Source organism: Pholis gunnellus, assembly GCF_910591455.1.
Source record: "Pholis gunnellus genome assembly, chromosome: 13".
Lineage (NCBI taxonomy): Eukaryota > Metazoa > Chordata > Actinopteri > Perciformes > Pholidae > Pholis > Pholis gunnellus.
The window spans coordinates 1484200-1497351 of NC_136540.1; the positions used below are offsets into that span (position 1 = coordinate 1484200).

The 13152-nt window shown below is 49.4% G+C and overlaps 1 protein-coding gene across 3 annotated transcripts in view; it reads left to right on the plus strand.

The window, feature by feature from the left end:
- The window catches only part of fnip1 (folliculin interacting protein 1), a 31376-nt gene extending 18224 nt beyond the window's left edge, over positions 1-13152 (plus strand). For all 3 annotated transcript variants that reach the window (XM_079171463.1, XM_079171465.1, XM_079171464.1), the window contains 11 exons: positions 1052-1123; positions 2221-2356; positions 3923-4124; positions 4570-4655; positions 8198-8344; positions 9622-9791; positions 10289-11909; positions 11985-12150; positions 12231-12431; positions 12512-12627; positions 12933-13152. In XM_079171463.1, coding sequence (XP_079027589.1) covers positions 1052-1123; positions 2221-2356; positions 3923-4124; positions 4570-4655; positions 8198-8344; positions 9622-9791; positions 10289-11909; positions 11985-12150; positions 12231-12431; positions 12512-12627; positions 12933-13011 — 2996 coding nt within the window. In that variant the 3' untranslated portion in view covers positions 13012-13152. The remainder of the gene's footprint in view (positions 1-1051; positions 1124-2220; positions 2357-3922; positions 4125-4569; positions 4656-8197; positions 8345-9621; positions 9792-10288; positions 11910-11984; positions 12151-12230; positions 12432-12511; positions 12628-12932) is intronic.

A 13152-nucleotide genomic window follows, 5' to 3' on the forward strand; every position in this document is an offset into this window, starting at 1 on the left:
CCTCAGACGTCTCTCACGCTTAGAGAACTTCTCTTTACAGCCTTGCAGAGCAAGCTCCGTCTGATCGGGATCTAAACCAGCAACAGAATAATGAACTATATTAAACAGATTTCCCATCATTCATTGCATCATGCTGATCAGAGGGCCTTTTGACAGAAGTGCTCAGAGGTTCTTCCTCCCTCCTTGTCTCTCAAGAGAGGTGAAACCTCTGCAAAACGGCCTCTCCCTGCACCCTGCAGACTACCCACAATCCTGTTCAGGGCACCCTTAGGTTGGCATGGCGTGCAGTTATGCAACATGAATGCTCATGAAGCACATGGCGCACACGCACTCCCCCCGCAAACACCCGAATACTTTGCAATAAACGCTCACGTTGACTTCCTCATTAATCATCTCAGCCAGAGATCGAAATGCTACGTTTTGTAGTTTTCACAGTGTTGACAGTTTGTCCCGTTTTTACGCCAAAGTGTTGAGCAAACGTCCGTCTCTTTGGCACAAAGTAGCATCAAAGCTGTAGCAGCTGCTGAAGATGACGGCCTGTTACCAAAGCAGTGCTTTATGCTCTATTCGCTTTGGTTGTCGCACTAACAGCATGAGAACAGTAGATATTAGTCACACAATAGCGCTTATTCTAGCTGTATGTACTATGTGAACCAGTACATACGGTGATGCAGTCACTGGTCAGCTCATAGCAGCCTGACAGTTGTATGCAGTAAAAAGAATAATGGCTGTTCTTTAAAGAGAGATTTGAGGTTTTCTTGCTGTCGCTCACACGTGGATGCTGAGGAGGTGAAGCCTCCAAAAGCATTAGCTTCTGTGTTTGTTTGGAGTAAAGAGCTTCCTCAGCATCCCTGCTACATGAGTACATTATGTGTTTCTCACATGTTGTTTTTTATGTCCCTCTCTTCTTCCTTTCCTTCATCTAACTTCATCTCTCCTTTCTGATTCTTTAACCTTTGTCTCCATCTGTCCTCTCTCTTAACTCCTTTCCTTTACCCATAACCCTTCACTTCCTCTCTCTCTCTCTGTTCTCCCTCCTCCCTTCCTCCAGGCCACAGTCACCCCATGGACATGCCTGGCCGAGGGCTTCACGACGAGAGGGACAGCGGCATCGCCCGGTCGGGTAAGTTAATGAGACTAGGAGCCCAAAGCCTGGATTGACCTACACTCTGCACAGCAGGGCGAGCGTTCAGCCCCACCGCCCAGCTCTGAATCGGGTTTACAGTTTAGTCCCGTCAACAACCGACAAGTGAGGAAATGAATAGACCATTTTGAGTCTCCTACTTTTTAACATTGACCTAAAACCACAAACAAAAATAGGATGCAGAGGTGGACGACACTGGAGGAGTTTACTGGGCCTTCGGGGTCTGGAAAAACCTGTGCTATGGAAACTGTCCCCCCCTTCCTCCTCCTCCCTCGGGGGGGGGGGGGGCACCACCATGCCCCACTGGCATGACTGGTATGAGGGGAACTGCTCTTTCTGCTCAAACCCCGGGTCACATGCAGAGGATTAAATATAGAGTAAGCAAGCTTCTAATTTGAGCCTCGTCCTCTCTCATCTCCTCCTCTCTCCGCCTCCCCACTGCTGTCGGGCGGGAGAGTCCTGTAGACGAGTGTGTGACGCACACAAAATACATAAAGCTCCTATAGCTCATGCGTCACACACACACACACACTGTTATTCGCTCACCCCCGTGAAGTTATCTCTCCACACGCACACACTTAAAATGGTTGGTCAATGCGAGCTGCCTGGGCTGTAAATACCCCCGTGATCAGGGCGTGTATCCTGTGTTTGTATATGTGCGTGTGTGTGTGTGTGTGTGTGTGTGTGTGTGTGTGTGTGTGTGTGTGTGTGTGTGTGTGTGTGTGTGTGTGTGTGTGTGTGTGTGTGTGTGTGTGTGTGTGTGTGTGTGTGTGTGTGTTGTCATTGAAGTGTCAAGCTGGGTGTAAAGCCAGGTTGTCCAACATACTGCAGCATGTGACTGCTAGCAAGAAAGCAGTAACGGTAATTAGCTAGAAAGAAAGGTGTGGGTTTTTTTGCACTTTAGATGTTTGTACTTTGTCTTAGTAAGAACACGTATTGTCCTCCAGGTGTGTGTGTGTGTGTGTGTGTGTGTGTGTGTGCGCGCGCACAATGAGTAACACCACACACTCGTCGTCTGACTCACTCTTGTCCTTCTTGTCCTCTCTTCTGTCACCCACCATTCCTCCCTCCTCCAGCCTCTCTGAGCAGCCTGTTGATCACTCCCTTCCCGTCTCCCGGCTCCTCCCTGACCAGCAGCTGTGCGTCCAGCTACCAGCGCCGATGGCTCCGCAGCCAGACCACCAGCCTGGAAAACGGCGTCTTCCCCCGATGGTGAGACGCATACGAACACGCACTCCAGTGATGGGTATCGGGTCGGTTCTTTATCGATACTCTTATCGGTTCTTGTTGATTATTTTGTGAGAACACAGGAAAATAATCGGTTTGTTATTCTTGTCGATAAACAAATCTTCTTTCTTAAGCAGCAATACAAAGAGTTCCAGTAGCTCAGCGATTAGCTTTCATTTATTATCCTGTTCAGTGGACGAGGACGGTCGGCTGCTCCACAAACACTCAAATCCTTTATTTCTGCAGACTGATGTCCTCTTGTTGGTCACATGTTGTGATGAACTGCTGCTGGTTCCTTCTTTACTTGTGAGGCTTTTATTACATCTGAGACAACGAGAGTTCTCAGCATCTACTGGAGTGAAATGAAGCCACACTTATCAATACTCAGGGTTTCCACTGATTTAGATGCACACACATCTATGCGAGGTGCATCCTCGAACACATACCTATTGTACAGTGATTGTGTGCACACTTAGAGAGAGAGAGAGAGAGAGAGAGAGAGAGAGACGTGTTTAAACTCTGTTCTGCACGACTTCCCAAACGCACACTTAGCAGTCCGTCCCAGTCGCCCTTTTACCTCCATGTTTATGGCCTCTGACGGGCTTTTATAAAGTTTATCCTGCTGGGACTTCCTCAGAATCCTGCAGGCAGCTGGACACACACACACACACACACACACACACACACACACACAGAGTGCTGTGACTAGACAGGATGCTATGTTGGCCCGTCGCTGTAAATGCAGCTGTCAGCCTCTGAGTGCTCTAATCTTCCCGGCGCACCAAAGCGTCTTGTTTACCAGCTGCAGCAGTAAAAGAGCTCGGATTACAAATCATTTGACGTGTTTTCTTTGCTAAACTGATGTGTTCCAGTCTTTGTATCTGCTTCAGGAGAGTCACTAGAGGCAAAAACATGCTTTTTGTTCACTGGAGATTTTGTGCTATTTTGCTTCCGTAACATGTTTTCTATCAGACTAGTGGAGAGAAAACATCCTAAATACACATTTAGATGTTTATTTTACTACTTTGTCTATTTGTATCTGTAGATTTCTCCTAAATTCACCAAAGGTTGTGATTAGATAATGACTCCTTTTGCATATTTTGCAATACAAAAAATCATCCTCTTAATGTGAGTAAGGAAGTGGTGAAGTCTATGAGTTCATGTGTTAACTCTTCACCTGTAGAGTCTCTAAATGTCTGTAATGAACTAAACGTCTCTTTAAAGGACGTTTTCTCTGAATGAGTTTGTTCTCAGACTCTGATGATAAATCTCCACTTCAGCAGCTCTTACACACACCAAACGTTACGCGTTCATTCCTCTCTATGTGCTGAAGGTTCACACATCACTACTGGTAATATCTAAGCTGAAGTAAACTGCTGCAAAAGTACAAGAAAGACACTTAACCAAAGGAAACCCTGAGCAGTATTCTAATTAGTGTTGAGCGGTAGGATGCGACTTTACCAAGACTCGCATGTCGAGTAAACATTTGGACTCGTGAATCAGGATGATGAAGTTGTCTCTGAAGTTGAGCTCCCCGTGTGTCCCGGTCAGGTCGGTGGAGGAGAGCTTCAACATGTCCGACGAAAGCGGCGGGCCGAGCCTCGCCGTGGCCCGGAAGAAGAAGATCGCCATCGGGGTCATCTTCACGCTGTCGCCCAACGCCGAGGAGAACAGCCGCTTCCAGGATTTCTTCTTCTCCCACTTCCCTCTCTTTGAAAGCCACATGAACAAACTCAAGAGCGCCATCGAACAGGTGACTTTCATGTTTGTTTACCTTTTTTTTACGTTGTAGTTTTCTTCATCAGCTCCCCGGTTTGAATCAGAATCAGCTTTTATTGGCCACGTATACGTACGCACACAACATACATACATAGAATATACAAATAAACATAAACATTTAACTCCTATGTACAATATAAATGTATATATGTGAACATAAAGGACAACAGTGGCTGTGGATTGACACTGAAGATAAGCTTGTCAGTGAGATATGAATAGCATCGAATGCAAAGCCATAATCCCTCCGCTGTTGTAATGAGCGGAGTCAAAGGTCCGACCTGTGGTTGTGTTTACTGCCATCTGTCAAAGCTCTGGATGTCTTCTGTAACTTTAGTTTTTTCAGTCACTGGTGCCAAAATCTGTCAAAGCTCATTGTGTGTGTGTGTGTGTGTGTGTGTGTGTTTTGTGTCCCTCTCAAGGCCATGAAGATGAGTCGGCGGTCAGCGGACGCCAGCCAGAGGGCCTTGGCTTACAGCCGGATGGTGGACGGACTCAACGAGTTCAGGTTGGACAACGGCTCTCATTCTCTCACACGATAACATTACATAATTCATTTTCTTTCTTCCTTATTGCGCTAAACTTGCAAACACTGGTGCTTTTGTTGATCGCACATTACGGCATCGCTGACCTTTTTTTAGGGAGTGTTCATGGAGACAACATCACATCACAGACTTCATCGCTTTATACTTGAGGCCTGAGCACCGACCAGCTGTCTGCAATGACCCTATTCAAGCAGAGGGAACTATTATCATTTATGCAAATTAATCTCCTTTTTGAGGGACTTAATGTGCGTGGAAAGTTGTGGCAGACTTCAAATAAATACGGTATTTACAAGACTGGTGAAAAGTTAGATTTTTAGTGCTCGGTGGAGGCAGAATGGTTCCGTAGCGCCTCACAACATCACAGATTTCCTTTCTTTAAGTCAGCCGTATGTATGAACTGCTTAACATGCATTTAATCCAAAGCCTAGTCCTCTAATGTTCCTTCAAAGTAGGTCACCAAGTGCCCGTACTAATCACGTGTCACTCTAACATTTTGGCAGCTTTAAAGACATTAGAAGTATTTTATTACATGCCTTTTATTCCAAGCATCGTTTAAGCTAGTGGGCAGACGGTACACTATGTGTTGTTTCTCATGTAATGGTCACATTACTGTGATACACAACGGTCATAAATGTATCTTTAAAACGCATGAAAAAGCTTTTTTTCGTTAGCATCGGCTACGTGATGGTGTCTCTGCATCATGAGCTAGATGTACGGAGGTGAAGGCATCCTGTGATCGTGCTCCAGTGATGCTGGTGTGCTGAGGTGAATACTCGCCGTGGTTTATGTGAGAGGATAGCGTGATGCTAACGGCCTCGGCCCTTTCAAATGAATTTATTATTTTAAAAGCTAATTAGAAACACGTTTACTACGACCAGCGAGAGAAAAGGAGGAACTCACAGTTCCCTACCTGTCGTCAGCTAACCACAGATGTTGCATTGTGACTGCAGTGCATGCTGGGAGTTCTTGCTTTAGGGAAGCTTATTTTCTACCGGTTTCTTCATTTTCACCATTTTCTTTGTGTTGACATCAAATATGAAATCTTAAAATCTTCCTGATTTAGGTTCTACGGTTGTGCTCGTGTGTGACGGGCTCGTCAGTACTGCATCTATGTTGGGGACTCGTAAAACACACAAGTTTTAAGTATGTGTGTACACATGCCTGTCTCCACCACTACTTTCACTTGCCACACACACAGACAGACACACACACATGCTGGCAGAGGTCCCCTCATCGCTGCAGTCATATGCCTGCTGGCAGCCGGCCACGGCAACCCAAGCCTCCGGAGTGGCAACCCTATCTACCTCAGACACCGGCCACGAGCACCAGAATAGTAAATAATATGCGAGTGCCAGCAGAGAGAAAAAGCCGTTGCCCGGGGACAAACAAAATATCTGTAAAATCTCACCTTCAGACGGCAGCTATATATAAGCGGAGCCACCTTTGCCATTAAGAGGTTTTGACTTCATGGAACATGACGGAAGGAAAGTGGAAGAAATGTCTTCGCTGGAGGCTGAGGGAGACGCTGGTCTGACGTAGATGGAGGGTGGACCTGCACGTATGCTGACGGAGATAAGCTGCACACTTAGCAGAGGCATGTGTGCATCAAAGTCACTCCGGCATATTTGGGGTTATGTTAGGTTTATGTCGTTGGATACAAATCAGGAGGACTGAGAGAGGCAGAAGCTCTTAATACTGCAGTGTCGGGAGTCTTAACTCCCATTTTAGCCAACTTATCCTCGTGCAGCGGTTCGTATATCAGACGAAAGGTTTGTCGTTGCTCTTTAAATCGTCTTTAGAAAACACGGCACGAGTCAGAAGCCGTGGACGAGGGAAGTCGTTCCAGGTTAATTTCACATCCCGGCTCTTTAAAGTTCACCTGAACAGCTGCTGCAGAGAGGCTGAGTCCTCCCACTCATCAGCAGACCCGGTGGGGTCAAGTGTGGCTTTAAAAGGCCGCCGATAAGTCGACCCGTTTATAACACAGGAATGAATAAAGCATCGCTGGGTCATTCGATGCTGCGGCCCCAATGGCGTACGAGTGACGTCATGTCCTTGATTCACCCTCCTATAGCAACTCAGTACCAAGTTTGTTAATGATTCATCAGTGATTTATTAACTCTTTTAAATAACTCATCAATGCAAAATGTCATCTGGAGTCTTAAGTTTCTTTTGCACTCGATGAACGATTTATTTCTTGACGGGAGAGAAACGAGACGGTGACATTCAATCAAACTAAAGATTTATTTCTGCGTCACATTTAAGCTGCTTTAAAGTACGCTACCACGGTACCACAGTAACTGTCATCGTGTTGATTGTAATCGACCGGTTTCGGGTTACAACACCAAAAAGAACTACTTGCAACATTGACTATATTGCAATGCAGTTCATTAGTTCTTCTTTTCGCGGCCTCACAAACAAAGAGTGCACTCGCTGTTCCTGTTTTCTTTGGACAAACACGTGGACCTGAAATAGCTTGATTCCTGGAGAACCGGTGAAGGTCACATTCACTGTGACACCTGTGTGTTCTCTCAGCATGCAGCCTGGCCACGTCTCCTCCGTCACCGGGCTCTTTAGAGCTCACGCCGTTTACACTGAGACTAAATAAAGCCTGAACATCACTTTTATTCCTCATCAGTCGGACCTGCAAAGTCTCGTGAGCAGATCAGCTGGAGGTTTGAGTTGTTTTATTATTGGTGTTGGCTGGAGATGTGATATGGATCCACTTGATATGTTCGCGATGAATGAGAGTAAGCTGATGAAACGTACAACATAATGATTGTTATAATGATAATAAGGATAATAACAACAATAACAAGGAGGAGGAGGATAATAATGTAAAACCATAAGATGAAAATATACAAACATAAAACCATTCAAAACAAAGTCAAAAGAGAAGAGCAGCTCTGCATTTAAAAACAGGCAGTGTGGAGGCCGGCCTGATGTGCAACAGCATCTCTTTGCAGAGTCTGGAGGCTGCGACTCCTCCGTGCCTCAGACCCAGATCTGTACAGTTTGGCATTTGAGAAAAACCACCAGAATCCAGCAGCTGCGGTCATAAAAAACGCCCGACTCTCCACATTCCTCCGGCTGCAGAGATTCCCCCTCTGCCCCCCGTGTGGACGCTTGGCCTCCAGCCGAGACGTGCTCACCAACACGGCCCTCCTCCATGGAAACTCCAACTGAGCCACATACAGATAGATATACACACACAAGCACACTGTACAGGGCAAGAGACGTGTGTGTGCGCGCAAGTTCGTCACACACACACACACACACACACACACACACACACACACACACACAGCCAGGGTCTCCCATGGCCTCAGTGCAGACAGCGAAGCTCTGTGAACTGAGATCTCTTTTGTTTACCCCGAGAGACAATAACGAGTCTGTCCTCCCTCTGTCTGTTTTCTCCCCCGTCCTCCTCCTTCCCTCTCATTCGCTCCCCCCGCCCTCTCTCCCCCCCCCCCCCCCCTCCCTCTTGCCCTACCTGTACCTGCAGGATGACCATCTGCGACCTGTACACCATGCCCCGGGTGGCCGAGCCCGTGTGGTTGACGATGATGTCCGGAGCGTCGGAGAAGAACCAGCTCTGCGGTCACTTCATGAGGGAGCTCTCCCTGCTGATGGAGCAGGCCTCCAAGAACCAGTTGAGTGTCCTCCGCCCGTCGCTCTCTGGGTTTCTGTAAATGTTGCAGGAGTTGGCAACGGCAACAGCAAACTGTTGTGCAAACCAGACTCTCTATCGATCCCCAGTAAGAACGCAGACAGGAATCATGCTCCTAAATATACATTTAATTCTATTTATTTTGACAAATCACAAATTTGCCTCAGAGGTTTTTACACTCTGTACACATACGGACATCCTCTGTCCCAGGAAGGACCCTCATGTTAGAACAGGAAGTGCTCTCCATGAAGGAAGGTCGTGCACTCGGACGTTAAGAAATGCTACACATGCATCGCTTCTTCCACAGCTTTTGTTTGCTTGTACTTCCTGGACAAGTGTGTCAACAGAGAAACATGCCGGTACACACACACACACACACACACACACACACACACTGTTCATTCTGTTCTCTTCCACACAGTCTGGTCTTTCTTTCTCACACACACACACACACACACACACACACACACACACACACACACACACACTGAATGTTTCACCCTCTTTGCATTTACTCGTGTGCCTCAGATGAGCTGTGAATGAGAAGATCCCTGCCAGTCTCTAATCGCTTATTGTCGTCAAACCACTGCTGATTGTACATATTTGAATTGGTAGCGAGGCCTTTTATTGAACACAGCTCCCCGTATTCAGGACGGCTGATTTAAAGTAGCGGTCAGTGCACTGAACAGAGGGAATACGTCTAGTTGATCTCGAAGGACGGGAATAATCGCTAACATTTAAAAAAACCACGTGCGTTTCTAACCGCGATCAGTGATTCAAAGCAAAAATCAAGCTCTCAGACAAACACTGCAGCACACTGAGGACGACCCTACCCGTTCTAGAGTGAGTCTCTACAGACCTTTAACTTTCTCGTGCTCTCTAAACGTTGACCGCGGAGTCTCGTCCTACTGTATGACATCGCGTCTTCTCCGAGGCGTCCCGTCAGCGTTCCCGTGATGACCGACGGCGTTCTAGCACATGATTGAACTTCACCACCATGACGGTGTGCTGAGTCATGAGACGGGAAGGGAAGTGGACGCTTGTGGTCAGGACTGAGAAGTGAATCATGCTGATAGATGTGTGTGTGTGTGTCACTCTGTGTATGTTCAAACAAAGGATGTTTGTGGTGTCCAGTCCATGTAGTTCTGAACCAAACAAGGTCTGAGAAAGTGCACCAAGACAGGAAGTAACTTTTTTTTTTGGGGGGGGGGATTCTAATCCAGTCTCTGCTGACCAACCCCATTATCTGATACCTCCAGATTCCTCCCCGCGTTACTGACGGCCGTCCTGACCAATCACCTGGCCTGGGTGCCCACCGTCATGCCCAACGGGCAGCCTCCAATCAAGATCTTCCTCGAGAAACACTCCTCCAAGAGCGTCGACATGCTGGCAAAGACGCACCCCTACAACCCGCTGTGGGCACAGCTAGGTGAGGCAAATACAACACACACACATACACACACACACACACACACACACACACACACACACACACACACACTGAGATAATACTGCAACACTGTGAGAGCTGCATGTCATTTGGATACTTCTGTAGGAAACATCTCGTTGGTTTCGTGGAAATCTAAATGCAATCCTGCAGTGTCTGGTTTCTGTTTACTGATGGGTTTATAGGCGGATATAGCGAGTCATGATATTCTATGAATACGCAGACATCGATGTACAGAGTGTGTCGAGGAATCCAGATGTTCACCTCAAGTGACATGGGAGACGTGTAGACAGTGAGGTCACGGTGACACCTAGTGTCCAGAGATGGGAACTGCAAGTCTGAAGCAAATTGTGCAAATGTTAAAAAGAAGAATTTGGTGTTAAACAAACCTTTTATCAATTAAAATAAATAGTGTTATTAGAAATTGGTGCATCTGAAACATGAATCCTGATGTTTCTGTTTTCCTTCACTGTGCGTAGGAGACCTGTACGGGTCCATCGGGTCCCCGGTGCGGCTGTCCAGGACGGTGGTGGTGGGTCGACGACAGGAGCTGGTCCAGAGACTCCTCTACGTCCTCACCTACTTCATCCGCTGCTCCGAGCTGCTGGAGACCCACATGCTGGACAGCGCCGAGGACGAGGCCATCGTCCTGCCCGGCTCCCTCATCACCACCTCCCTGAGGAAAGGGGAGGTGGAGGAGTCGGACTACGTCCTGGTCACCGTCCACAAGCCCAGCGGGGACTACCTGGCCCACGGCCGGCAGGCGGATGACGGCAGCGACCCTTCAGACAACAGCCTCCAGAGCAGCACGTACACGGACACGGAGGTGGAGTGTGGCACCGGGGACACACCCAAGGAGGAAGATGAGGAGGAGGAGGAGGAGGAGGAGGAGGAAGAAGAGGAAGAGGAGGAGGACAGCAGTGAGAGTCAAGGGTCTGGGAGCAGTGTGCTTCAGACCGGACTCAGCCAGGGTAACAACCCTGTTATCAGGACCGCAGAACCAGCTGAACCCGGGGAGCCGCGCAGGGAGTCCATTAGCCCGCTGGCCACCGAGGCCCGGCTAGAGACGGTGCTGCGCGTCGGCTCGGCGTCCCCCAGGGAGCGGGTCTGTGTGCTGGATGCAGAGACCAAGGGGGACCTGACACTTATCGTCCCGTCCGTACCCACAATCCTCTCATCAAGTCCACCTCCGACTCCTGTCGCCACAGAGGTTACAAGCTGTGGGCCGGAGGCTGGGATGGACGGGGTGGCGGCTCCGCGGACCTTGGAGATCCCTCTCGAGAAGAAGCCCCCGGATAAGAACCCGACCGGTGCCGTGCCGGTGCCTGTGAACGCCGTGACGGGGCCCATGGCTCTGACTCTAACAGAGGAGGAGCCGACAACAAAAGTCACTTTCCTCATCGGCGACTCCATGTCTCCCGAGTCGGACACGGAGAGCCGCAGACGGAAGGTGGAGGAGGTTTACAAGAAACACCTCAAGCAGCAGCAGCAGCAGCAGATTCTTCATCACGAGCAACTTTATCAACAGCAACCGTCGCAGAGAGGAGCGGATTCAACCACCAGCAACACGGGCGCATCGGAGGACCAAACCAAACAGACCAAGGTGGCTCCGGCCCTGCAGCGGGTGTCCAGTAAGTGGACGCCGGCCTGCGTGGACGATTTTGACGAGTACTTCAGCCAGGAGAACCCCGTGGAAACTAGGACTATAGACGATGTGGCCAAGCGGCTGGAGGCCAGCACCACGGACAGGACGCACAAAGCCTTGCTGGACCCCTCGGGAGCAGTGAGGGGTCAGGGTTCGGGTGTCTGTTTAGGTCCAGGCAGCGGAGACGTAGGGTCCGGCAGAAAGGGGGACACTTTGTCCGACGTCCAGAGGAGGTGCAGTTGTGGGTCCTCAGATTCCTCTGACAAGGGTCTTCTGTCGTCGGTCCCCGTCCCGCCGGACGGGACCGGCGACAGCAAAGGGGACCAAAAGCGCAAGGCGGTGCCCGTCAACGACTGGGAGATACCGCGCAACGAGAGCTCGGACAGCGCGCTGGGGGACAGCGAGAGCGAGGACACGGAGGACTGGCAGGAGGAGGTGCTGGTGGCCTTCCCGGGGTGAGCAGAACGATCTATCTTCATCATTTGGAAACAACCAAAAACACATCTCATGTCATGTTTTTTTATTTATAGGTCGAAGCTGGTGGAGAACTACTCGAAGCCGAGCATCGCCAACTTTGGCCGCTCTCTGTTCGGAGGCTACTGCCCCACCTACGTGCCGGACTTTGTACTGCATGGATTGCCCACCGACGAGAAGCTGCGGCAGTGCCTCATGGCCGAGTTAACCCACGCTGTTCAGGTAAACAGCCACGCCCCCTTTCCCCCCCTTCTTTGCGTCCTCTTTGCATGTGTCTCATTGGACGCTCTGTTCCTCTGCAGCATCCGGTGCTGGATGAGCCCATAGCGGAGGCCGTCTGCATTATAGCAGACACGGACAAGTGGTCGGTGCAGGTGGCCAGCAGTCAGAGACGAGCCACGGACGTCAACAAGCTGGGGAAGGAGGTCCTGGTGTCCAGCCTGGTGTCCAGCCTGCTGCAGTCCACTCAGCAGCTCTACAAACTCAACCTGTCACCCAACTTTGTACGGGACGCCTCTCAGTCAGACACTCGTCAGTGTGCAGCCAATCGACACGTTTACTAACCGTCTCCTCTCCTCCTCAGTGTATAATGCACCTCGAGGACCGCCTGCAGGAAATCTACTTCAAGAGCAAGATGCTCGCTGAGTATTTGAAGGGCCAGACAAGAGTCCACGTGAAGGAGCTGGGCATGGTGTTAGGGTAAGAAGTTCACCTTTTATCCTCATCCGTAGCCTCAAGATTCAGATCATATTACTTATGTACAAATGCACGCAGGTGACACGATGAACAGTCCAGCCACTGGTGTCATGCTCCTCCTCTGACCAGCAGGTGGCAGCAATGCTCCGAGATGAATAGCAATGTGTTCAGAAAGGCAAAGAGGAACGTGGATGTAAACAATGCAGGCTTCAAACTGTTGTTTTGTGAGGAAGGACATGCTGTTGACATGTTTGTTCCTGTTATTTGAAGCAGATCTCATCTCATCCTGGTCTTTGCTCTCGTTGCAGAATCGAGTCCAGCGACCTCCCCCTGTTGGCGGCCGTGGCCAGCACTCACTCCCCCTACGTGGCCCAGATTCTGCTATGAGCCCCGTCGGACCCGAGGAGCTGCCACTCTGGACCCCCTAAAACTAAAAAACACACAACAACCGTGACCCCTGACCTGGTGTCCTGACCCACGGAGCCTGGTTCAAGTGGGATCTTTAGCATCTGAGGCCTGAGCCCTCAA